This window comes from Schistocerca nitens, chromosome 1, assembly GCF_023898315.1.
Source record: "Schistocerca nitens isolate TAMUIC-IGC-003100 chromosome 1, iqSchNite1.1, whole genome shotgun sequence".
In the NCBI taxonomy this organism is placed as follows: Eukaryota; Metazoa; Arthropoda; class Insecta; order Orthoptera; family Acrididae; genus Schistocerca; species Schistocerca nitens.
Genome location: NC_064614.1, coordinates 493,718,725 through 493,746,724, shown reverse-complemented (window position 1 = coordinate 493,746,724; position 28,000 = coordinate 493,718,725). Strand labels below are relative to the sequence as shown.

Sequence of the window (28,000 nt, the reverse complement as noted above, 5' to 3'; positions counted from 1 at the left end):
TCGTCTGTTGGTAAATCTTCTCAGCAGCAGACACTGTTAATAGATTCTAAGCTTTACAGGATATTTGCCAACCATTTACATTTCATTTTCAGTATCCTGAAAGTAGTGCAGTCAATGGTGTTACCCCATTTACTTGTGTTCTTATTCATCCAGTAATTATCCATAATGACAACTCTGTTTGACATTGCTCTTTTATGATGTAGGTTTGTAAAACTATTCACAAATTCCATGTGTACCCATCATTGAACATTTCTAACAAGAACAAAGTTACAGTTTGGCAGATTAAATCCCAACAAAGTTGGGTAGGGGACAATCATATACGGTGTAGGCAGGCTGCTAGTCCTATATGACACATACATTTTGAGTTTTTGCAACATTAAATGGTGCTGTTGACGTATTGTTAGTGTGGTTTTAAAATCTGTTGTTAAACAAATAATGCCAGCACTCAAATTGGCAGAGCAGTTTATTTACAGTGAATGTTTAAAGAAATGGTGTTGTAGAAAGATTGCAATTTCACTAGAAGGCGTCACTTGGATGATTCTTTGGATGCACATAGTGGTGCAATTGACAACAATGTAACTGTTAACAATTGTGTGGAATTTATTTGTACTTAAGAATACGAACAGCCATCAGCTGTACAAGGAAATGACAACAATCAAAATTTGTGCCAGATCACGACTCAAACCAAGATTTCCTGCTGTAACAGCTGTAGTCGCTGCAGTGCCTGTTCCTTCAGACTTGCATGCTTGTCCAAAGGGTCACTGCATTGTTCTTTTTAACAGCACAGGCACTGCAGTATGGTATTGTGTACAGATTGTGTTGCATGAGTGACAACATATGTAAGTTTCGGTATGCCCATGGCTCATGCATGGATAATGAAGTGGTTAAGGCACCCACGTGCGTAAAGTGGGAGATCTGTATTTGAGTCCCAGTCCAGCACAGATTTTCATTGTCATCATTCTCTTATACAGCTTGTGGTTGTTCATATTCACAACTGTGAATACATTAAGGGTGCATTATTCTTATTAACAACTGGTTGTAGAATTTGGCTGCGATTCTGCGTCATCTGTTGCATATTTTGTGACAATCAGCCAAAATAGACTGTTCCTAAACACAGGGATGCTGTGTGCAATGTGACCGAAGAGTATCAGATGGGGCTCACAGTAAAACACAAGCATAAGGGAATCCTGCATGGAGTCTGTGCAGCAAATGGATATTTTTTATTATCTTAACTGTAATACTCTGTGGTAACTAAGTCCCACATAAAGATTACCCTTCCTTAAAAACTGAATAAGGCCTAAATTAATGAAATATAGCCTGGCTGTTCTGAACTGTGGTTGTACAGACACACATACTTATATAGTGCAATGTAACATTTACTTTAATGTCTGTAATACTTCAGTATTGCCTCTTCCTTAAGCTACCTCCACCTAATAGTATTTCATATTTGCATAACATGCAGGGACCTGAAAATTTTGCAGTTTCCAGTAGATGTAAACATACAAGCGAATTCTGTCTCAAGTGCAGAAACACAAAATTACGCATAAATGCTATTTTGAAGTGAATTGTATTTTATCAGACCAAGTTTGAAATAGCTTTGTTTTCTGCAGGTAAATACTGAAAGTGTACTCAGCTTGTAGCTATTGGTATTGCAAATCTAGTGAAGCCCAGTTTCTATATATAATGTATGTAAGAACATGTTTGCAAAACAACAAATGTATGAATGCAATGACATATCTGCTCTTGACGCTTTGTTGTAAGGCTAGTTTTATTATTCGGAATGGTCTGGGTAAGCTGTATATTACACAATGCGATGTAGGGCTCAAGTGTGGGATGTAGAACCTGAGAACAAAGAAATGTGTTTTTTGTTTTTCTGCTAGTTTAAGTTCAAAATTTGGCATAATGTGGGCACTTAAACATGGAAGTTTTAGGAGGTGACTGTTTAGAGCTGTGGTTGTATAAACTACTGCTTGAGTTCGGGCTTGAACTACCTTGTTCATGACATTGCCAACATCAGCAAGCAGTTTTGTGGTAGCTATTACTGAATGCTTTGCATTGTGCATTGCTCTTGTTTTCTTTTCTTTTTAAATGAGTATAGAAGCTAATAACACCAGTAGGGATCGGAGATCACAGTAACTGTGTATCAAGTTCTGTTCTTCCAGAAACGCAGAATGCGGTTGTACACTGGCTGCACTGCAAGGGGATTGCTTCCCTGCACTGCTACTATTATCTATGGCAGTCAAAATTCTAGTTGGTTTATGTTCGTAAGCAACTGCCAGTTTATAGTGCCAGCACTCTGCACTATAAAGTGACCACAAAGCAGTATGTGTTAATGTATTTTGATCATGCTGATGGCCTTAGTGTAACGTGTGAAAGTGAAAGTGATTCGGATGTGGCTTCGAAATTGGCACCTACTTTTTTCGATACCAGCTTCCGGAACACTGCTCAGTACTTACAGCAGAACTCGTTACCCTGTATCAGGCCATGCAGTACATCTGGAGACACAGGCTTTTCAATTGCATCATTTGCTCCAACTCTCTGTACCCTTCAGAACTTCTGTGTGCTGTACATTGTCCATCCCTTGGTGAAACAGTTCCAGGAAAGCTATGACTTGCTCACTCTTGATAGATCCACTGTGTCATTGTGGGTTCCTGGGCACATCAATATGACGGGAAATGCTGCTGCCAAGGCTGCAGTCCTGGTACCTCGGCCCATTAGTTCTTCCATTCCCTCCGAGGATCTCTCTGTAGCTGTCCGTCAGCAGGTGATGTCACTTTGGCAACACCACTGGTTCTCTCTTCGTGGGAACAAGCTCTGGGAAATTTAACCTTTCCCAGTGGCTTGGACAACCTCCTGGCCCTATCTATCTGAGATCATTTTAGCTAGGTTGCATATTGGGCCTTACCTTCGTAGCCATTACTGTTTGTCAAGTGGTGCTCCCCACCACTTTCTGCTTATTGCCCTCAACCTTTGACGGTTCGTCATTTCCTGATTGAATGCCCTTTTTTAACCACTCATGTTCCAATTTATGTTTACCGTATGAATTATTGGTCGTTTTAGTGAACAATGTGCTGGCTGTCAAGCGTGTTTTATTTTTTATCCTTTACAGCAATATGGCAAAGGACATTTAATCTTTAGTTCAGCACCTCTGTTTCTCTGCGGCATATTTTATCTACTTTTCTCCAAGTACCAGTATCTACCTTGTTGGTTCCCTCTCTAACATTGTCAAGTATGTGTTGCATGGCTATGAATGCCCACTGACGTTAGTCAGTATTACGATATTATGAAAGGATAGTAGCTACACACCATGTGGCGGAGATGGAGAATTGCAAATAGACAGAACAAAGAGACGGTTAGAAAGCGAGCTTCCGGTCAACAAGGCCTTCATTCAGAAATCTGACTGCCAAGTTTAGTTTTAGCAGCCAGAGTGTGTGTGTGTGTGTGTGTGTGTGTGTGTGTGTGTGTGTGTGTGTGTGTGTGTCCTCTTTACTGTCCTTTTCGTAATATTGTTACATTCCATCCTGGATTTGCCATTGTTTGATTTTGCCAGAAGTCAGTACCATGGAATTTTGGAATTTTTGAAATGGGTGGGAAAATCGTTCCTTTTCTCAACAGAAGGTATCATTTGTTGAAAAAGAAGAAAATTAGCCAAAATCATTTAGGAGAAAAGCAAATGTTCCAGTCAAAAAGGTCCCAAATCATCAATTTTTTAGTCTTGTTTCAAAATGCTAAGGCTTCATCCTCAGGCAGATAGTATGACAATCTTTCAAATTTAAACACACAATCATTTATAAACAAAAATACGCTAAATTTTCATGTTCATAACAATAAGCAATACAGAGACCCAAATTTATGCTTCATGTATGAAATTGTTTTATTTCAGTGAAATGCCCTTACAGTACTGCAGTATCGCAAACCCAGTAAGTAAAATTTTGAGTAGCCACAGTCTCAAAGCTCTCAAGGTAACTTACTGTCTGTAACATAAAAGTAGTTTACCAATCCAAAGAGTGGTTTTTGCAAGCATCCACTATGGGCAAAAATGGTTTCGATGAGGAAAAAAAAAAGCTGACTTGGATTAGGCTCGAGAATATTTTGTTTTAATTACTTCCACATAAGGAATGTGCTATGCGTCATTGGTGCCCACTTCTACTATCTAATAATAGTTGTACTTCTGTTAATTAAATTTATGAAAGGTGCAAATTTGAAATAAAATGAGATTTGCATTAACTTTATAATTATTATTGTTCCACAATAACGAAAGTTTTACCTATTTCAAAGCCATTAAGGTTACTCAAGACATGTACGACTTTCTCCAGTCAGTGACATAAATTTGAAAAGGCATAGAAAATATTAAACCTATTTGGTGAGTGCAAGACTGACTTGTTAAACCCAATCACAAATCAAACAATACATAAACGAAATGGGATCTGCCCCGCATCGATCATAACTGCGAGTGCCATTATGCCACTTGTAAAGCAAATAATAACATTACTGGGTGTTGCAGGATAGGAGCATGTAAAGCAGCTGTATATTCTTGTTATTACTTCGTCAGTACAAGCCGTTGCTGATTCCATGCATATCTCCCTCCTATTATCTGTGTGTGTTAACGCAGTCACTGTCACCACACAATGTCATTCATGAGCAAAACATACCTTCCCTTCCAAACAGCCCAAATGGAATAGTTCGAAGGCTTGTTTTCCTTAATAGCAAGTAAGCCATGTGCGCCAACAACACCCTCAGTAGACATTAGCCATAGCTGTGCATTCATCATAGTCCTCAGCGAAACACTTGTGTACCCAAAGCAGGTGTAAGTATTCGGATGTTGGTGGATGTGTCACAGGTATAACAGCAAAGATTGCTTGCGAGTCAAAGTTGTGTAAAAACATAATAGTAGATAGATGGCCAATTATAGTGGACACTTGTCATCAGATTCCCCTGTCCTCCTCCATAGCATTACCGCCTACGACGCAGGGGACCCGGGTTCGATTCCCGGCAGAGGACTGGGTGTTGTGTGTCCTTCGTAATCATTTTCATTATCATTGACTCGCAAGTCGCCGATGTGGCATCACCTAAAGAGGACTTGCAATACGGCGGCCGAACTCCCCCGAATGGGACCTCCCGGCCAACAGTGCCATAAGATTATTTCCATTTCCATCAGATTCCACTGGAATTTGAGGGCAGACTTGGAATGTTTTCTGTAAGGTAGTTAACATTACACATTCAACGCTGATGTTCAAATTTGCCCTAACTGGAAAAATGGTACTCATTCACCAATTCAGATACGAATAACATAAAACAAGAAACCCTACACGCCTTCTATACCTTAGGTCGAAAAGTTATTTTCATTCATTAAAATACAGGGATAAAAGGTAGAAGTTTCAGCATGCTCACTCACATCATGCTTGCTGTATCTTACTACTTTTTGTCTCAAGTCCATCCTGAAATTATTCCTGTGGTGGCTGCACTCAATCCTTCAAATACTTCCTCTTTGTTTATTCTGAACAAATCTAGTGTGGCGTCACTCAGTTACTTCTGAAATCTCAACCATCTCATAATACAGAACATAGTAGGCAAAGAGCCGTAAATACTTTATCACAACAGGACTCCAAGTCAAAATACTGTTCTCCACTTTCTGCTCTTTATATATTTCCACATTGCAGAGACAAAGGGCTCCCTGGCTTTTCCTGCTCTTTAGTCTCCACCTTGATTGTGTTTTCATGTACAACACACCTCACTCAGTATGGTCTTAAATATGCAGGAAAAAAATGCATTCTGTATCAGTGAATATCATTTACTGGGTAATTGGTTATTTTATCCCATGACTATTGACTTCGCTACGATCTTGCAGTTATTGTTCCTGGCATCCCTTCTGATATTCCATAAAGCCAGCTGCACATAAACACTGTCTCAACCCCCTACCCCCGTACGCAGGGCCTGAATTTGTGATGGGTATTTTGAATTACTTTGTAATTCATTAAGGACTTCCTCAAATTGTTGAATATAGGAATGCTATGATTGTGGCATCTTTAACAATAAAAGTCTGCGCAATTTTCCCTTTTCTTTCATCATACTATCGTAAGGATTGGATGCCTGATGATATAGTGAAATGGAAATAGTTCTAATCTTGTGATGTTGTGGAGCATGTTTACAGACTTTTGATCTGATTTATGGACTGTTGTCCAATACCATCTTCTTCACCTGTCTAACTTCATGCAAGAAATGCCTTAAGGACTTGCAAATGGGCCCCTTATTAGTTATCCCAAGAGGACAAACAAGGCTTATTGCTGCTAGCTCTTCTAATCTTTGTGGAATAATAGTAAGTAATGGTGCATAATGTATTACCAGTGGTTTCACCTTCTATTTGAAGCACTGGACTCACTAGAGAATTTAATTTTTCCTGTTTCTAAACAAGCAAAAGCTCCCCCATATCTTCAAAATTACACACATTCAATTGTTCGTGGCTACTACACATTATTCCGCAGTTCAAGTGATTGTACGGCCCCAATGTGCAAGACTGAATGTGTCTCATTTCTGTGACCATCTTTGCCATTACGTCTGCTATCTCTTTAATTCCTAAAATGTCTAGCATTCCAATTGTTCCTGCCTCTCCTGTAATCACTATTCAAATTGTGATCCGGTCTTTTATCCTGATGCCTCCATGTGCCACCGCCATTTCTGTGACATCACAAATTACATCGCTGACAGTCATGAATCACATCTCAAACAATGGAAAATGCAGGATGGAATGTAACAATATTATGAAAAAGAAAGTTGCTACTCATGGTATAGCGGAGATGCTGAGTTGCAGATAGGCACAACAAAAAGACTGTCACAAAGATAGCTTTTGGCCAGTAATACCTTCCTCAAACTTGGACATATCTTGAGTGAGTTGCATTTGCGTGAGTGTGTATTTGCAATCGAGGCGGATTCTTTATAATCATTGACTTGAGTTAATTTTTATGCTTAAATTAAATTCCACATCTAAAGATTTTTGCATATTTTTTTATAACCAAAAACACTGTTATTCTGATAATGCAACTTTATTTTTCATATCATTCCATTTAGCAATATCAATCATGAACCATGAAAATTAGTAATCAGTATTGTTAACTTAATGAGGCAAAAACCATTTTACAGTAAAACTAATAATAATAATAATATGCTTCAGCTTCCATTCCTCGTGGAAGATGTTAGTTTCTTTTCCACAGTTTTCTGACAGAAAGCCTAGATAGAAATATATTTTTCTTTGTCATTGTCCTTGTTAATGCAAGACTATAAATGATCTAACAAACAATCGACGTGCGCCACTGCAAGCAAAATATCTCTAACATTCACATAGAGATACCATAAAAACTGTTTTAATTTTGATAACTCTGGTGCATTGTAAAGGTTTAGAGAAAGATATGAAACTAAATTATATATTACGTGTGTGTAAAATAAAATTTACTTTTAAAATACATGTTTTAAAGTGTGTCACACCTTTTAATTGGTTTTGCTAAATAAAAAAAATTATGTGGGACTAGTGAATTTCTTACCTTAAATTCGCAACTTCTTCTTTAGTTTCCTCTTTAGAACGCGAGTGTTCGCAGGCTCTAATTTTCAGATCAGGAAAAGAGTGGGAACCTTGTCGTTTAACTCGTGCACTGATTCTCTTATGTTAGTTTCCATTAAGACCCTTCTTAAGTCTTAAATAATGATCTTACTTTCTCTACTTTCTCTCTCTGATCCTGACAGGGACTGTGCTATGGGGACTAGGATCAGCATTAGCCACTAATTGAGCAACTGTAAAACCTTGTCAATCTTCTTTATTATTTGTTTAAACATTTACTCAGTACAAAGCTTTAACTCTTTAAAATTCTTTTCTAAACCTTCCAAGAATGTGGCATGACTTAAAATGTGTTCCTGAATTTGAGCAACTGCTTCCCCTGGTCACGTACCTTCTCAGATTTGACAATTCTGTTTTATTATGTAAGTTTGACAAGAAATCCATGCTATTGTACTTTTGTTACTATCTACTATATCCTCAGTAGGAGAGAAGACTATGCTACATTGGACATATCTTCAGGGATATTTAATCTGCCTATGATGTGGATAGACCACTTTCCTGGTCAATATTTTATGACTGCAGAGAATTTGGAGTAGTTCACTGATCATGACCCCTACTGTTAAGTTGTTAATGATAAAATCGCCAACTTTGGCAACAAGGAAGCAATAAATTATCCAGTGGCTTGAAAAGATTGCATGTCGATCTTGAATTATTTCAATGAGACTCGGAGAATAATTTAGCTCAGGCGAGTTACAGTAATGCTACCTTTTTTTATTTTTTTTTTAATTAATTTCAGACCCAGAGAAGCTCTGAGACAGTTGCAACATTCACTAGAATGCAGCTGGAAGCTCTGTCGCAACTACGACATAGTTTTAGCATTCCTATTCAGATAGTTCAAGAGACAACAGAGCAAATGCAGAAGGATCATAAAAAGAGGCAAGAAGCTAAACAGAAATATAATGAGGTAATGCTACAGTCAAATTTACCCTTATTTATATTCTAAGTTTTTGAGACCCTAAAAATGAATAGAGATTATATTTGCTACAGCAGTGACGTGCCAAACTGTGTAGTGCATAGAAGAAAGCAAGATTGTTTCTTAATTATGTATTTAATTTTACACATTAAATCTGGAGCTTACTTTCCATTAAGTTTTAATTACAGCTGCGAAAGAAGATTGAATAAGGGAGATGCATGATTTCGGTGATGTTAATCTTTATGAAATTGAAATTACATGCTCATAAACAGTGGAAAACACAGTGCTGTGATTAAATGTTTCAAAAATATGTAACAAAGTACCTTCAGCAAAAATTGGTTGCTTTCCAACACAGTTTCGTCAATTTCCTAAAATGTCACTTTCAACTCCAAAGTACATTTACTACTTTTAGGATGCATGTGTTGCCCAATACACAGATAGAAAGAATTTAACGAATCTACCCTATGACCAAAAAGGTTTTGAATCTCTCTCCCCTCCCTCCCCCGTACCCACCCACTGGTGTGGGTTAAATTCTTTCTTTTTTTTTATGTGTGTGTGTGTGTGTGTGTGGGTGTGGGTGGGTGTGTGTGCGCGCACACACACACAAGCACACATTTGTAAAGGCAAAGTGTTTTGTCTGCTTGGTCTGCGTATGTGCGGATGGATATGTGTGTGTGTGTGCACGCGAGTGTATACCTGTCCTTTTTTCCCCCTAAGGTAAGTCTTTCCGCTCCCGGGACTGGAATGACTCCTTACCCTCTCCCTTAAAACCCACATCCTTTCATGTTTCCCTCTTTCCTGACGAAGCAACCATTGGTTGCGAAAGCTTGAATTTTGTGTGTATGTATCTGTTTGTTTGTGTATCTATCGACCTGCCAGCGCTTTCGTACGGTAAGTCACATCATCTTTGTTTTTAGATATATTTTACCCGCGTGGAATGTTTCCCTCTATTATATATATATATATATATATATATAGAGGGAAACATTCCACGTGAGAAAAATATATCTAAAAACAAAGATGATGTGACTTACCCGCGTGGAATGTTTCCCTGTATGTGACTTACCGAACAAAAGTGCTGGCACACACACACATAAAATTCAAGCTTTCGCAAGAAACTGTTGCCTCATCAGGAAGGAGGGAAGGAGAGGGAAAGACGAAAGGATGTGGGTTTTAAGGGAGAGGGTAAGGAGTCTTTCCAATCCCGGGAGCGGAAAGACTTACCTTATGGGGAAAAAAGGACGGGTATACACTTGCGTGCGTGCGCGCGCGCGCGCACACACACACACACACACACACACACACACAGACACAAGCAGACATATTTAAAGACAAAGAGTTTGGGCAGAGATGTCAGTTGAGGCGGAAGTGCAGAGGCAAAGATGTTGTTGAATGACAGGTGAGGTATGAGTGAGTGGCGGCAACTGAATTTAGCGGAGATTGAGGCCTGGTGGGTAACGGGAAGAGAGGATATATTGAAGAGCAAGTTACTATCTCCGGAGTTCGGATAGGTTGGTGTTAGTGGGAAGTATCCAGATAACCCGGACGGTGTAACACTGTGCCAAGATGTGCTGGCCGTGCACCAAGGCATGTTTAGCCACAGGGTGATCCTCATTACCAACAAACACTGTCTGCCTGTGTCCATTCATGCGAATGGACAGTTTGTTGCTGGTCATTCCCACATAGAATGCGCCACAGTGTAGGCAGGCCAGTTGGTAAATCACGTGGGTGCTTTCACACGTGGCTCTGCCTTTGATCGTGTACACCAGGGCTTAACAACTGGCCTGTTTTGAGCGCGAGTACTCGCGTCTGCTCAGGCACGTGCTCGCGAGCAGGTGCAAGGTCGCGGAGTACGGATGGAGGGAAAGGCGTGCACACGTTTGAATAGGGCCGCTGCGTGCCTATTGAATTCACGCCGACTGTGTAACGTTTAAAATTCTACGATCAGCTCTAACAGTCACTTCGCTGGTTAAGAATCATGTCAAGTCGCCGTTGTGTAACCCCAACCATGCTTTCGCAGTTCAACCCCCATTGGGAGGAATTGTATCTGTTTACAGAAAAAGATGGTGTTGCAAAATGTTTAGTATGTCACAAAACGCTGAATTCTTTTACTAAATTTAATTTGCAGCGACATTATATGTCGTACCACGCGAAAGACTACGGACGTAGAAAATGTGATGGACCAGATCGTGCACAGGAAGTTATCAAACTTAAAAGGAAGCCATCCGAAGAAGATCTGGACGACGAAGAAAAACCAACTGAGGCAGCTCTCAGAGTGAGTTACAAAATTGCTTTGCTTTTAGCAAAATCCCTGCGCCCCTTCACTGATGGCGATTTAATAAAATAATGTTGGGTAGTTGCAGCGGAACATTTGTGTCCATCTCAAGTTGAACAGTTACGGATTGTGCCATTATCTAACATGACCATTATGCTTCGCATACAGGACATGGCAGATGACGTCCAGAGCCAGCTTGCAAATATCTGTAAAGATTTTATGGCGTATTCTCTAGCTCTGGACGAAAGTGTTGATATCACTGGAACAGCGCAGCTTGCCATATTTATTAGAGGTGTTAATACAGATCTTCAGGTGAGGGAGGAGCTCCTCGATGTAGTAGCCATGAAGAACACTACAACCGGAGGTGATATTTTAAGTAGTGTTGAAGAAAGTGTTGAAAATATAGGATTGTTGTGGAATTCTTTAGTTTCAGTGTCTACAGATGGTAGAGGCATACACTAAGCTAATAAAATTATGTGGCACGTGTACATTCTCCTTTATTTGTTTCATTTGTCGCAGTAATAATTCGTGAGTGATATCCCTGCAGGTAGCCGCGGATTTACATTGACTGGCAGCAGCTGTTGTGTACGCCAAATGACTCTCCCCACTCTCCGCTCTGGTCCGGTAGTGGGGATAGCGTGCTCGCGTTGCTCCGTGCTCGCGCCTTGCTGCTCACAGCTTGCTCCGCGAGCACGTATGTTGTGAAGCCCTGGTGTACACCTTCCGGGTTACAGGACTGGAGTAGGTGGTGGTGGGAGGGTGCATGGGACAGGTTTTACACCGGGGACGGTTACAAGGGTAGGAGCCAGAGGGTAGGGTAGGTGGTTTGGGGATTTCATAGGGATGAACTAAGAGGTTACGAAGGTTAGGTGGACGGCGGAAAGACACTCTTGGTGGAGTGGGGAGGATTTCATGAAGGATGGATCTCATTTCAGGGCAGGATTTGAGAAAGTCGTATCGCTGCTGGAGAGCCACATTCAGAGTCTGGTCCAGTCCCGGAAAGTATCCTGTCACAAGTGGGGCACTTTTGTGGTTCTTCTGTGGGAGGTTCTGGGTTTGAGGGGATGAGGAAGTGGCTCTGGTTATTTGCTTCTGTACCAGGTCGGGAGGGTAGTTGCAGGATGCGAAAGCTGTTGTCAGGTTGTTGGTGTATTGGTACAGGGATTCCGGACTGGAGCAGATTCATTTGCCACGAAGACCTAGGCTGTAGGGAAGGGACCGTTTGATGTGGAATGGGTGGCAGCTGTCATAATGGAGGTACTGTTGCTTGTTGGTGGGTTTGATGTGGATGGACGTGTGAAGCTGGCCATTGGACAGATGGAGGTCAACGTCAAGGAAAGTGGCGTGGGATTTGGAGTAGGACCACGTGAATCTGATGGAACCAAAGGAGTTGAGGTTGGAGAGGAAATTCTGGAGTTCTTCTTTACTGTGAGTCCAGATCATGAAGATGTCATCAATAAATCTGTACCAAACTTTGGTTGGCAGGCCTGGGTAACCAAGAAGGCTTCCTCTAAGCGACCCATGAATAGGATGGCATACGAGGGGGCCATCCTGGTACCCATGGCTGTTCCCTTTAATTGTTGGTATGTCTGGCCTTCAAAAGTGAAGTAGTTGTGGGTCAGGATGAAGCTGGCTAAGGTACTGAGGTAAGAGGTTTTAGGTAGGGTGGCAGGTGATCGGCGTGAAAGGAAGTGCTCCATCGCAGCGAGGCCCTGGACGTGCGGAATATTTGTGTATAAGGAAGTGGCATCAATGGTTACAAGGATGGTTTCCGGGGGTAACAGATTGGGTAAGGATTCCAGGCGTTCGAGAAAGTGGTTGGTGTCTTTGATGAAGGATGGGAGACTGCATGTAATGGGTTGAAGGTGTTGATCTACGTAGGCAGAGATACGTTCTGTGGGGGCTTGGTAACCAGCTACAATGGGACGGCCGGGATGATTGGGTTTGTGAATTTTAGGAAGAAGGTAGAAGGTAGGGGTGCGGGGTGGCTGTGGGGTCAGGAGGTTGATGGAGTCAGGTGAAAGGTTTTGCAGGGGGCCTAAGGTTCTGAGGATTCCTTGAAGCTCTGCCTGGACATCAGGAATGGGATTACCTTGGCAAACTTTGTATGTGGTGTTGTCTGAAAGCTGACGCAGTCCCTCAGCCACATACTCCCGACAATCAAGTACCACGGTCGTGGAACCCTTGTCCGCTGGAAGAATGACGATGGATCGGTCAGCCTTCAGATCACGGATAGCCTTGGCTTCAGCAGTGGTGATGTTGGGAGTAGGATTAAGGTTTTTTTAAGAAGGATTGAGAGGCAAGGCTGGAAGTAAGAAATTTCTGGAAGGTTTGGAGAGGGTGATTTTGAGGAAGAGGAGGTGGGTCCCGCTGTGATGGAGGACGGAACTGTTCCAGGCAGGGTTCAATTTGGATAGTGTCTTGGGGAGTTGGATCATTAGGAGTAGGATTAGGATCATCTTTCTTCGTGGCAAAGTGATATTTCCAGTAGAGAGTACGAGTGTAGGACAGTAAATCTTTGACGAGGGCTGTTTGGTTGAATCTGGGAGTGGGGCTGAAGGTGAGGCCTTTGGATAGGACAGAGGTTTCGGATTGGGAGAGAGGTTTGGAGGAAAGGTTAACTACTGAATTAGGGTGTTGTGGTTCCAGATTGTGTTGATTGGAATTTTGAGGTTTTGGGGGGAATGGAGCTGGAAGTGGGAGATTGAGTAGATGGGAGAGACTGGGTCTGTGTGCAATGAGAGGAGGTTGAGGTTTGCAGGAAAGGTTGTGAAGGGTGAGTGAGTTGCCTTTCCGGAAGTGGGAAACCAGGAGATTGGATAGTTTTTTGAGGTGGAGGGTGGCATGCTGTTCTAATTTGCAGTTGGCCTGTAGGAGGATGCTCTGAACAGCCGGTGTGGATGTGGGAGAGGAAAGATTGAGGACTTTTATTAAGGATAGGAGTTGACGGGTGTGTTCATTGGCTGAGTTGATGTGTAGGTGAAGGATTAGGTGGGTGAGGGGAATGGATTGTTCAGTTTGGAACTGGTATAGGGACGGATGGAAAGAAGGGTTGCAGCCAGAGATGGGAACTTTAAGTGTGAGGCCTTTGGGGGTAATGCCAAATGTTAGACAATCCTGAGAAAATAGAGTATGGGAGCGTAATCTGGCTAGGGCGAAGGCATGTTTCCGGAGGGAATGTAAATAAAACTTAATTGGGTCATTGTGGGGCTGTTGTGAGGGTGACATGGTATTAGGTGGTGGAAAGTGTAACATGAGGCTGATATGAAAACGAAAATAGAAATATATGGGGATAGATAAAGGTGAACTGGAAAGTAACTGGAGATCTGGTGTGAAAAAAGGCAAAGTGTTGGTTACAGCTGGGCTATGTTGGACTTGGGTTGGTAGACAACGATGTGCACAAAGGTTAGGTGGTTGTGTTGCCGCTAAAACACGTTAAAGGACGGAGAAATTCGGGAAAATTTCGAAAAAACTGCGTGTAAATGTATTAAAAGGAGTGGTTTTGTGGTGGCAGATTATGAAAATGAGGCTAACAGTTGTCTGACGAAGAAATAATGACGTTAAAACCTGTGGGAAGCGGCTAAAAATTATCAGTGATGTGGGAAAAACGGAAATATAGCGAAAGTTATTAGAACTAGCCGAAATGGTTGTTCAATAGGTGAAAGGAACTGTTTGTGAACTAGAAACGATGGATTTTATAGCAGCGGTTGTTGGTTATGGTATGGAAGTGGGTTACGTATTATTGAGTATATATAGGCGGGATAAAATAGTATAGTGGATTACGCTAAAAAGAAGGTGAATACAAAGTGAAACTACTGGCAAAAACAGAAAGAGAAAATAAGACGACAGAAAAGATTTCGAAATGCAACAGTGACAATAACAAACGTAATTGTTGGGTTCAGATTAATGATATGAATATAATATAGGGAAACATTCCACGTGGGAAAAATATATCTAAAAACAAAGATGATGTGACTTACCAAACGAAGCGCTGGCAGGTCGATAGACACACAAACTAACACACACAAACTGAACAATCCATTGCCCTCACCCACCTAATCCTTCACCTACACATCAACTCAGCCAATGAACACACCCGTCAACTCCTATCCTTAATAAAAGTCCTCAATCTTTCCTCTCCCACATCCACACCGGCTGTTCAGAGCATCCTCCTACAGGCCAACCGCAAATTAGGACAGCATGCCACCCTCCACCTCAAAAAACTATCCAATCTCCTGGTTTCCCACCTCCGGAAAGGCAACTCACTCACGCTTCACAACCTTTCCAGCAAACCTCAACCTCCTCTCATTGCACACAAACCCAATCTCTCCCATCTACTCAATCTCCCACTTCCAGATCCACTCCCTCCAAAACCTCAAAATTCCAATCAACACAATCTGGAACCACAACACCCTAATTCAGTAGTTAACCTTTCCTCCAAACCTCTCTCCCAATCCGAAACCTCTGTCCTATCCAAAGGCCTCACCTTCAGCCCCACTCCCAGATTCAACCAAACAGCCCTCGTCAAAGATTTACTGTCCTACACTCGTACTCTCTGCTGGAAATATCACTTTGCCACGAAGAAAAATGATCCTAATCCTACTCCTAAGGATCCAACTCCCCAAGACACTATCCAAATTGAACCCTGCCTGGAACAGTTCCATCCTCCATCACAGCGGGACCCACCTCCTCTTCCTCAAAATCACCCTCTCCAAACCTTCCAGGAATTTCTACTTCCAGCCTTGCCTCTCAATCCTTCTTAAAAAAACCTTAATCCTACTCCCAACATCACCACTGCTGAAGCCAAGGCTATCCGTGATCTGAAGGCTGACCGATCCATCGTCATTCTTCCGGCGGACAAGGGTTCCACGACCGTGGTACTTGATCGTCGGGAGTATGTGGCTGAGGGACTGCGTCTGCTTTCAGACAACACCACATACAAAGTTTGCCAAGGTAATCCCATTCCTGATGTCCAGGCAGAGCTTCAAGGAATCCTCAGAACCTTAGGCCCCCTGCAAAACCTTTCACCTGACTCCATCAACCTCCTGACCCCACAGCCACCCCGCACCCCTACCTTCTACCTTCTTCCTAAAATTCACAAACCCAATCATCCCGGCCGTCCCATTGTAGCTGGTTACCAAGCCCCCACAGAACGTATCTCTGCCTACGTAGATCAACACCTTCAACCCATTACATGCAGTCTCCCATCCTTCATCAAAGACACCAACCACTTTCTTGAACGCCTGGAATCCTTACCCAATCTGTTACCCCCGGAAACCATCCGTGTAACCATTGATGCCACTTCCTTATACACAAATATTCCGCACGTCCAGGGCCTCGCTGCGATGGAGCACTTCCTTTCACGCCGATCACCTGCCACCCTACCTAAAACCTCTTACCTCATTACCTTAGCCAGCTTCATCCTGACCCACAACTTCTTCTCACCCCCCCCCCCCCCCTCCTAAGCATTTTGATAGGTACTCTGATGGTGACAAATTCTTGGGCATAATGCCTTTGGTGTGTCGACTTGGTATTTATGGTGTTCACAATTGCATATTCAAGCAATAAAACTGAACTAAACTTTACACGAACAGGCCTGAAGGCCCAACAGTGCCAACTGGACACCATATCATCCTCAACCCACAGGCGTCACTGGATGGAGACACAGATGGTCAGCACATCGTTATTCTGGCCATATTCCAGTTTACGAGACGGGAGCCGCTACTTCTCAGTCAAGTAACTTCTCTGTTTGCTTCATAAGGTCTGAGTGCACCCTGCTTGCCAAGAGCACTCGGCAGACAGGATGCTCACCCATCCAAGTGTTAGCCCTGCGTAGCAGCACTTAGCTTTGGGGATCTAATGGGATGTCCGCCCCCCCCCCCCCCCCTCCTCCTTTATTAGCAGTTCTCATACACCTCTGCAAATTGGTATTCTTCCATCTCTAATGGGAATCACTGAATGAATCAAATTGAAAAGAAATCTGAGATGATCAGGTTGACAAAATCCCCCCTGCATGGAATTCACATGGAATTACCCATAATGCTCTTATGCTTAAGCCTTAACATGAAACATTGATCTCTCAGACCCCTGATTTATTTTAAATGGTGAGTGTGGCAGCAGTGCAAAAGAGCGCGGCTTCACTTGCTCAGTACCTTCGCCGTAGTGCTTGCCGCGTGTAAAGCAGCTGTCAACAATCAGTTTTACTTCGTCACTGAAGACATACTGATGACACGTTTGACGATTCTGATGATGATACAGATTTCATGGTAGGTGGTAGTCACCCTGAAACAGAGAGTGATAATAGTGAAGAAAAGGTTTTATTGGAAGAAGAGCCTGGAGCAGTGTATACTACAGATAATAGCTCACAGCAAACACAGTACTTTTATGGCAAAAATAATATCCAGTGGGCTGTTAGAATGAGAACACCACCAGAGCACAATATTCTGAAAGGAGGAATGCCTGGCCTAACAGTCAAAAGTCGAAGTTTGGGACAAAGTCCTACTAAATCTCAAATATGGGAGAATTTATTTGATGATGACATGATAGATGAAATAGTTTGACACACAAATATGAAACTGAATACAAAAGGGTAAAGTTGCAGGAAACAACTAATCCGTCCAATTACAGAGATACTGACAAGTCTCTTTTCGAAAAGGATCTGACCTGTTGTCGTATATTTGTGGTGACAATGTCGGCAAAGCACTTTGAAATACTTCTAAGTAGCCTGAGACTTGACGATGCGACTACCAGAAACGAAAGAAGACAGGTCGTGCTGTTGCAATATCAAACATTTTTGAGAAATTAATTTTCAATTCTCAGCAACTATACTGTGTAAAATGCAATGTTACAGTGGCTGAAATGTTTGTACCGTTCAGGGGAAAACGTCCTTTCCGAGTTTATATGCCTAGCAAACCAGTCAAATACAGCATAAAAATTATGTGCCTGGCAGACTCTCGAAGCGCTTACCTCTTCAATGCCTACATATATTCAGGGAAAGATAATGATGGATGTGGCCTGACAGAAGAAGAGAAAAGGCTTGCCAAACCAACTCGGGCTGTTTTACATCTGTGCAAACCAATAGAAGGAAGTAACAGAAATATTACTGCTGACAACTGGTTTACATCTCTAGAACTCATTCGTGAGCTGAGAAAGAGAGGACTAACATACGTAGGAACGGTCAGAAAGAACAAACACGAAATTCTCAAAGAGTTTTTGGCTGATAAAAGTAGGCCAGTTGGATCAGCATTATGTGGATTCTCTGAGAATACAACACTGGTTTCATTTGTTCCTAAGAGAAACAAAGCTGTAATTATTGTGTCTTCAAAGCATCATCCCATTGAAAATGATACCATAAAACATAAGCTAGAAATTATTTGTTGCATTGTAGTAATGAAATCTGGAGATGATTTGCTCGGCATGAAATGTGCCAATTATTTGTCAAACAGACGTACAAGGTGCTGCCCAATGGCAGTCTTTTACACACTTTTAAACATCAGTTGCATGAACAGTTTTGTTCTGTATTTGTGCTACAGAGGAAACCCCATGCTAACTCGTCCTAGAAATGTCAAGGAAATGATACACAAAGTTCTAGGAGACACTCAGCGATCAAGCGAAGGCATACCAAGTGATAGAATGGTCAAAAGGAAGGCGTGTACGAAGTGCCCTGTCACCAAGAAGAGGAAAATGGCATATAAGTGCATCAAATTTGGTCACCCAGTTTGCGTGGAATGCAGCAGAAAGACGTGTGTTGACTGTGCAAAAGAGATGGGATTTAATATTTCAGTTCAATTGATGATCTTTTTTTTTCTGCAGTATTTTATTTATATATTGGGAATATATTGCTGGTATAACAGTGGTGAAAATCATATGAAATCTGACACTGAATGACTGCAAGTACTTGTGATATTTCCTGTTTATTTTATATAATTTAAACAACTAAGTGTTTATATGGGCTGAAAAATATTAAATATGAATTAACTGACTATTTACTTGATTTCTGTCATCGTATGTGAAGTTCAGTTACGCACATTTCAGAGATGTTAAGGGTGAAATAGGAACACAGTGTGCCAGTACATATTGTCAAGGTTTACAAAGTTAATTGCCTCTGATTACCACTTCACAGATAAAAATTAAAATTCATGTGCCTTAATTATGCATTACACATTAGTTGCACAAATATCATAGCAAAAAATCTTGGTATCTGCAGTGGAACTGTGTTGCCTTAGGAGGAAATATCACTCTGTGTCTGTGCCTCATCCTCCTCTTACACTTATTATCTGTAAAGCAGTGTCACTAACTGATGTTACTTCAGCTGCCAAACTTTGCACTAAAACAGGATATTTTGTCCCTTGAGTTACTACCTTCATTGTCTTAGTTGTAGTTACGATTGTTCATCTGAATTACATAGTCCATCTGGAAAATAACTAAACAAATTTGAATTTGGTCCATCTCTCTCTCTCTCTCTACCCCCCCCCCCCCCCCCCCCCCACTGCTGCTACTGCTGCTGCATTCATCAAATACCTATGTTGCCTTCCAAAAATGCAGATACAAAACAGCCTTTCCGATAGTGTCCCGATTTACCATTGTGGTTACAGTACAGTGATCTGAATCTGTGCACTTCATGTGTATGTTAAATATTTAGACATAAAAGGAATAAAATATTTAGATTAACCAGTTTTACTGCAATAGCTACCATATTATGTATAACTTATTGATGTGTAGCTGACCACATGACATCATTTGTGCAATGGAACCGGAACTTGTGTGCATATATTTGGCTTTTAGAGTCATTTAACTGCAAAAGTGAGTTTATTTAGTTTTTGTTATTATTCATGCTTATTCACTTCCATTTCATTCTAAACAGTGATGTATACAATGAATGGTACAAGCCACACACATGAGGGAGAAATATGTGCTATACATCCATGTGGCAAAAGAGTGCTTTGGAACAGAAAAGGTAACTTGTGAGCTATTAGTCAGGTCTTAAGAGGACCACAACAGCTTTGGGAAATAAGCAAAAGCACATTGGTGTCAATAGCAAAATAATGGTGAAATTATAATGAAACTGTCACAGCAAATTGGCATTTCCCAGGTTAAAACTGTCAGAGTAAGAAGTAAATGATAGCTTTGGATGATTATAAGAAAGATAACAATTGTTGTCTTTCTAGGAGAAGGGAACAGTCAACACTTTTAAAGCTTCTTTTGTTACTTCAGGAAGGTTGTATCTTCTCAAAGGCAGTAAATTTTCATTACGCGCAATGCTGAGAAACGTAAACCTTAGTTGACTTCATTTATTAATGGTTCAGAAATATGAGATGGAGAGATAATAGCTGATATTTTTGTGGAATATGGTGGGTGAGACCTTACTAGGGAACCTCCCCATCGCACCCCCCTCAGATTTAGTTATAAATTGACACAGTGGATAGGCCTTGAAAAACTGAACACAGATCAATCGAGAAAACAGGAAGAAGTTGTGTGGACCTATGAAAAAATAAGCAAAATATACAAACTGAGTAGTCCATGTGCAAGATAGGCAACATAAAAGACAATGATAGCTGACGAGCGCCGTGGTCTCGTGGTTAGAGTGAGCAACTACGGAACGAAAGGTCCTTGGTTCGAGTCCTCCCTCGAGTGAAAATTTTACTTTCTTTATTTTCGCAAAGTTACAATCTGTCTGTTCATTCATTGGCGTCTCTGTTCACTGTAATAAGTTTAATGTCTGTGTTTTGCGACCGCACCGCAAAACCGTGCGATTAGTAGACGAAAGGACGTGCCTCTCCAATAGGAACAGAAAACATTTGATCGCAAGGTCATAGGTCAACCGATTCCTCCACAGGAAAACACGTTTGATATATTCTTTACGACACTGGTGACGGCAAGTGCGTCACATGACAGGAATATGTTGCCGACCCACCTAACTTGCACACTTGGAGAATGGGTAAAAAGATACTTCTACCTTACCCGATTTATGTTTTTCTTGTGGATGTGATAATCACTCCAAAAAAAAGTGATGAAAACATAAGAGTTTGTCACATAAACTGCATCAAATGAATGCAACAGTTTCAGAGTCGCACAGTTTTCCCTGTGCTCTGTCAAAACATATGTTTTTTACGTTTTCAAATGTTTCCGTGCGTAGACCGTCAAATTCTGTATATGTCCAAGCAAATCTGAACATGTCCTGGAATTTTGGAGAGCGAAGTTGATTATGTGTGAGTGCCTGAACATTGATAATTATCTGAAAATAAAAAATTAAAATTTTCACCGGAGAGAAGATTTGAACCAAGGACCTGTCGTACCACAGCTGCTCACGCTAACCACGGGACCACGGCGCTCGTAAGCTAACACTATCCTCGATGTTGCCTACCTAGTGCATGGACTACTCAGTTTGTATATTTTGCTTATTTTCTTCATAGTTCCACACAACTTCTTCCTGTTTTCTCGATTGATCTGTGTTCAGTTTTTCAAGGCCTATCCCTGTGCCAACTTATAACTAAATCTGAGGGGGGTGCGATGGGGAGGTTCCCTTGTTGGATAATATTGTGTAGCTTTATCAGACTTGGTTTAACCTTGATCATTCATTACACATACGAAAATTGATTTCATTCATTAGTGGAAGTTGGAAGGTTGGTACACCCAAGGGGAGAATGACAGTCCCTGATGGAAAAAGAAGACAGATAATTATCTATCATGCAGTTACTTCAGACAGTTATATACTAAACTTCCAGTCACTATTGTTTGAAAACGAATGAATAATTACCATTAATCCTTTCATTGTTACGAACATGCTCTCTGTCATCCATGCTGACTGTAGCTTTGTTGTGGCTATGCTACTCGTCAAATGCTGCTACTTGTGCTGAGATGGCTTTCAGGCCTCTATGAAGTAATTATCATCAGATTTTAAGAAAATTATTCGATGAAAGAAATTGATTTTGCACATGTTACAGTCTGATATTTTCACTTGATAAAAGACCAATTTCCTTTTGTTATACATCAGTTACTGTACTCCATCAATATAAGGAAAACATTGCACACAATTTTAAAGAATTTGCAGTGGTAAAAACACGTTAGATAAACTTTGTGTATGCTTGATTTTAGATCATATATTGAGCATATGAAATGCAGATAAGCTATAGAAATTTCAGATTGAGATCGGAGCAATATCAGCTTCCATTCTGAAGTAATTGGTTTTTATATCCATTGGACAGTTGCACAACACACACCCATTTCTGTCCTCACACATTAGGAATTTAGTGGTCATAACTAAAGTCATGTTTCATAAATGTAGTAGAAGACAGATCACTACTTCCTGTCAAAAAAGACATACTAAGTTGTAGACACTTACATAAACCTTTCGGCCACAGCCTTCACCTGTAAAACACACACACACACACACACACACACACACACACACACACACACCAACTCCAGCATCTCGGGCCACAATGCATCTATCACATGGGGTGCAAGCAGCAATCTGGAGGGGGCAGGAAAGGGGGAAGGGATAGTACTGTACAGGTGGCGAGAGAGACGAGCACTGTCTAGTGGAGCATGTAGGAACTAGAATGCCAACAGTCGCAGAATAAGGAGATTGTGTGGCTGGAAGGTGGGAGAAAATGGAGGAGAGGAGCAGGGAAAGACTGGCAGATGTGTTGGCAGAGGACTGCAAATAAACAGGGTGAGATATGAAAATGGGAGGAGATGATAGGACAGGGGTGGAAACCGTTGGGTGGAGGGTGTGTGGACAGTATGTTACTGTAGGTTGAGGCTGAGATTGTTACATGTTGTAAGGATAACTCCCATCCGTGCAGTTCAGAAAAGCTGGCCGTGGAGAGGAGGATCTAGATGGCTCGGGCATTGAAGGAGCCATTGAAATAAAGTGTGTTATTTGTCTGCTGCATGTTGGGCCACAGGGTGGTCTACTTTAGTTTTGGCCACTGTTTGTTGGTGGCCGTTCATTCTGGTGGACATCTGGTTGGTACTCATACCAATATACAGTGAAGTGCCAAAGAAACTGGTATAGGCATGCGTATTCAAATACAGAGCTATGTAAACAGGCAGAATATGATGCTGTGGTCAGCAATGCTTACATAAGATAAGTGTCTTGTGCAGCAATTAGACTGGTTACTGCTGCTGCAATGGCAGGTTATCAAGATTTAAGTGAGTTTAAACATAATGTTATAGTCAGCACACAAGCAATGGGACACAGCATCTTGGAGGTATCGATGAAGTGGAGATTTTCCTGTACGAACATTTCATGAGTGTACCATGAATATCAGAAACCTGATAAAACATAAAATCTCCTAAATTGCTGCATCTGAAAAAGATCCTACAAGAACGGGAGCATCGACGACTGAAGAGAATCGTTCAGCGTGACAGAAGTGCAATCCTTCAGCAGATTGCTGTGGATTTTAATGCTGGGCCCTCAGGAAATGTCAGTGTGCAAACCATTCAACGAAACGTCATCAATATTGGTTTTCAGAGCTGAAGGCCCACTCGTGTACCCTTTGACAACTTCACGACACAAGCTTTATGCTTCGCCTGGGCCGTCAACACCGACATTTTGACTGTTGATGACTGGAAACAAGTCTCATTTCAAATTGTAACGAGCAGATGGGCGTGAACAGGTGTGGAGACAACCTCATGAATCTATGGACCCTGCACAGGTGACTGTTCAAGCTGGTGGAGGCTCTGTAAAGGTGAGAGACGTGTACAGTTGAAGTTAAATGGGACCCTCGATTCATGTAGACACAACTATGACTGGTGACATGTACATAAGCATCCTGTCTGATCACTTGTATTCATTCGTGTCCGTCGTGCATTCCGACAGACTTGGGCGATTCCAGCAGGACAATGTGTCACCCCACCTGTCCAGAATTGCTACAGAGTGGCTCCAGGAACGAAGTTTTAAACACTTCCTCTGGCAACCAAACTCCCCATACATGAACATTATTGAGCATATCTGGGATGCCTTGCAATGTTCTGTTCAGAAGATATCTCCACCCCTCATACTCTTGCTGATTTATGGACAGTTCTGCTGGATTCATGGTGTCAATTCTCTCCAGTATTATTTCAAGACATTAGTCGAATCCATGCTGTGTCCATGCCATGTCCTGTTCCAGCATTTCTGCATGCTCACAGGGCCCCTGCATGATACTAAGGACTTGTACCAGTTCCTGTGGCTTTTCAGTGTAAAAAGCTGTGCTGTGATTGCAGCAGAGCTGATAAATGACGTGGCTGCTTTCACAGGTGGCCCACCTCCTGATGGGGTAGGATAAACATGTGACAGGACTGGAATAGAAAGTGCTGGGTGGGTGGATTGGGCTGATTTTGCACCTGGGTCTTCCACAGGGATATGATCGTTATGTGTGGAGGTTGGGAGGTCAACGAAACACCCTTTTAGGAGGGATGGGAAGTATCTCAGCAAGGATGTCCCTCATTTCAGGGCATGATAGTAGGTAATCAAAGCCTTAGCGATGGATGTGGTTCAGTTTTTCTAGTCCGGGGTGGTGAAGCGGACACTCCTTTGTGGCTGGTTCTTGAGGGCCGTGGAAAGATTGGGGGTGTGAAGAGAAATGGCACAGGAGATCTGTTTGTGGACTAGGTCTGGGGAATAGTACCTGTCTGTGATGGCCCTGGTAAATCCCTCAGCTTACTGAGCCAGGGCCATTCTGTATAAGAGGGATTTTTTTGCTGTGAAAGGGATGACAGCTGCCAAAATGCAGGTACTGTTGGTGGCTGGTGGGTTTAATGTGGACAGGGGTGCAGATGCAGCCATTAGATAGAACGGGGAGGTCAATATCTAGGAAGGTGGCACGCTGCATTGAGGAGGACCACGTGAAGCAGATGGGTGGGAAAGTGTTGGAGGTTGTGAAGGAATGAAGATACAGTGTCTTGGCCCTCAGTCCAGATCATGAAGGTATCATCAATGAGCCAGAATCAGACAAGGGGTTTGGTGCTTGGGAGGCTAGAAAGGTCTCCTATAGATATCGTATAAAAACGTTAGCATATGATGGTACTGTGTGGGTGCCCATGGCTGTGCCTCGGATTTATGTACCTTCTCTTCAAAGGGTGGGTTGGGATAAGTTAGTAAGGTGAATGAGGTAGTGAGTTTGGAATCTGAAGATGCTGGAAAAAGTAGTGTTCAATAATGGTAATACAGTGGGCATGAAAGAAGGTGCATAGGGAGGTGGTGTCAACAGTGAGAAGTAAGGATTCAGGAGGTAAAGGGGTGGTGATGGTGGAGGGTCTGTGTCTTTGACGTGGAAGGCTAGATTATGGGCAATCGGTTGAAGGTGTTGGTCAATGAGGGCTGAAATTCTTTCAGTGGGGGCACAATAATCAGCCATAATAGGACGTCCAGGATTGTTGGGGTTGTGGATTTTGGGGAGTGTGTAGAAGGTGTGCGGATGTCATAGGGTGAGGACGGAAATGGGTTCAGGGGAGATTTTCTGGGAATTGGCTATGGTCTTAAGCAGGGATTGGAGATTGGGTTGGATTTCTGGGATGGGATCACACTTGCAGAGTTTATAGATGGAGTAGTTAGATAATTGGTGGAGACCTTCCGCCAATTAATCACTGTGATTCATGACAACAGTGGTGGAAACTTTGTCTGCAGGTTGAATGGTCAGGTCAGGATTTGTTTTGAGGTTGTGTATGGCTGTTCTTTCTTCCACTGAAGGATGGTGAAGGCTAAGTTGGAAGCAAGGAATAAGGAATTCCTCGAAGGTGACTGGTGGGGGTTAAGTGGGAGGGGGGGGGGGGGTAGTGTGAGGATCACAGTTCTATGGTGGTATGAACTGGAAGATGCAGGGTTCAGTGTTGGAATTAAGGTGGCACAACAGGCAGCTGAACATAACACACTTTATTTGAATGGCTGCTTCACTGCGCGAGCCATCTGGATCCTCCCCTCCACTACCAGCTTTTCTGAACTGGATAGATGGGGAGTTATCCTTACAACAAATTCTCTGCTCCTGTAAGTATCCCACCCTCAAACTACAGTAACATACTTTTCGCACAACTTCCATCCAACAGTTTCCACCCCTGTCTTATCATCTCTCACCCTGTTTATTTCCAGTCCTCTGCCAATGCAACTGCCAGTCTTTCCCTGTTCCTCTCCTTCTTTGGTCCATTTTTCCCCACTTCGCTGCCCCACAACCTCCTGACACTACGCGTGTTGGCATTCCAGTCCCTGCACACTCTATCAGACAGCGTTTGTCTCTCTCCCCACCCATGTTCTACTATCCCTTTCCCTTTCCAACCGCCCCCAGATTGCGGCTTGCATCTCATGCGACAGTTGCATTCTGGCCCTAGATGGAGTTGACAGACGTGTGCGTGAGGCGTGCTTGCTTTTATTGGTTCCAGTTTCGCCAAAAACGGATGTTATCTTTCGAGGCCCTTAATCATTACACTAGTTCAGAAGGCTCCATTTGACTTTTGTTTCAAAATTGTTTGAAGGTTATCTGATAAGAGCTTTGAAGGTAGCAATTATCATCACACCTGTGCATTAAAGCATTACTCTTTTTACTACAGGAACTTTTCTCCAGTTTACGAAAATTGATAGAAAATGCTAGAAATATTGAAAGAAGACACCAAGAATTTCTTACAGAAGAAAATGATGAGTCGGAAACAGATGAAGATTTTAAGCAAATCCAGCAAAATACAGAGAAAGCTAGTCTTATGGTATCATCTGCTTTGGAAACAGAAGAAAGACGGTGCCGCGATTTTCATACTAGCATAGAGGTGCATGGCGAAGAAACTTCGGAAATGGTAAAAGGATTTCTTGAAAGGGTGAGTATGGAAAATGAAAATGAGTGTTCAATTTCTAGTGCAGTAACTGAACTGAATATGCTAAGTAATTATTATAGAACAAAGAGCAAAAGAATTGCCCTCAGAAGTGGGAATTGAGGTCTCAGTAGATATTGTTCAGGTACATCTTTAATAGTTTTACTCCCAAAAATTGTAATCTCTTGACAGCAGTGCCATAAAGAATAAAGTGATACCAGGATATAAACTGATTTACTGTAGAACAATGCACATAAACACTTGATGAGCCAAAACATTATGACCACCTGCTTAATAGCTTATTTGTCTGTCTTTGGAATGAAATACATCACTGATACTGCATATCAGGGACCTGTTAGTTTGTTCGTAAATTTGTGGAGGTATGTGGCATTAGATGTTTATGCACAGGCCACGTAATTCGCATAAATAATGGGCTGTTGATTTGTAGATGTGGTGATGGTACCTGAACTTGACCCAGGCGGGTTCCATAGTATTTACGTCAGGCAAATTTGATTGCCGAGACGTGAGTTCCCTATAATGCCGCTCAAACCACTGCAGCATTGTTCTGGCTCAGAGATATGAACAATTATACTGCTGAATGATGACATTGCTGTCAGGGAACACATTGAGCATGAAAGAAAGCAGGTGGTTTGCGTCTATGTGCGTGTCTTCCACTACTGCGTCCATGACGCGCTGCACGTTTCGAACTGCCGTTCATCTCAGTGATGGTATAAGTGGAGGCAATCATCAACCTAGTTTCAGCAAAAATGTGATTCAACCAAAGAGCCAACACGTTTCCATTTATCGATGATTGAATCTCGATGGCTCTGTGCCCACTGCAGTTGTAATTAATGATGTTTTGGGTCAACGTGTGAACATACAGGGGTGGTCTGCTGCAGAGTTGTTCAACAATGTACGATGAACTGTGTGCTCCAAAATATTTGCGTATGCACCAGCATTGTACTCTTTCAGCAGAGTGGCCACAGATCACATTCTCTCCTACTTTATAGATCTCACAAGCTTCCGAACCCCACAGTCAGTGTGAAGAGTCGTGGACGTCCAACCATTTAGTGCCTATTGATAGTTTCACTGCTCTTCTACCTCTTCCATAGAGGCCCAAGACAGTGGCTCTTCTTCTTTGTTTTAACTTACTCGCTCCCATGCTCTGCGTAATAATAATCTGCCTATTGTCAGAGTCGCTTATCTCAATGTATTTCCCCATTTGTAGCCCATATCTTTACTCAGGTGCTCATCTGTTTGTGTCTGCTCTGCATATATTTGTTACCATGTCATAGGCCTGCAGTGCCACAAGGCAGTATCCAACATCACAGTGGGCAGTGGTCATAATGTTTTGGATTATCATTGTAGATCACCATTGTCACAGGAATTTGATATTATGGAACACTTCACAGGAAATTGATATTTT

The 28,000-nt window shown here is 42.1% G+C and overlaps 1 protein-coding gene across 1 annotated transcript in view; it reads left to right on the top strand.

The window, feature by feature from the left end:
- Nucleotides 1–28,000, top strand: part of LOC126252652 (kinesin-like protein KIF11-A) — a 226,820-nt gene that overhangs the window by 174,841 nt on the left and 23,979 nt on the right. The window contains exons 12-13 of the mRNA XM_049953558.1: nucleotides 8,343–8,510; nucleotides 26,323–26,580. Coding sequence (XP_049809515.1) covers nucleotides 8,343–8,510; nucleotides 26,323–26,580 — 426 coding nt within the window. The remainder of the gene's footprint in view (nucleotides 1–8,342; nucleotides 8,511–26,322; nucleotides 26,581–28,000) is intronic.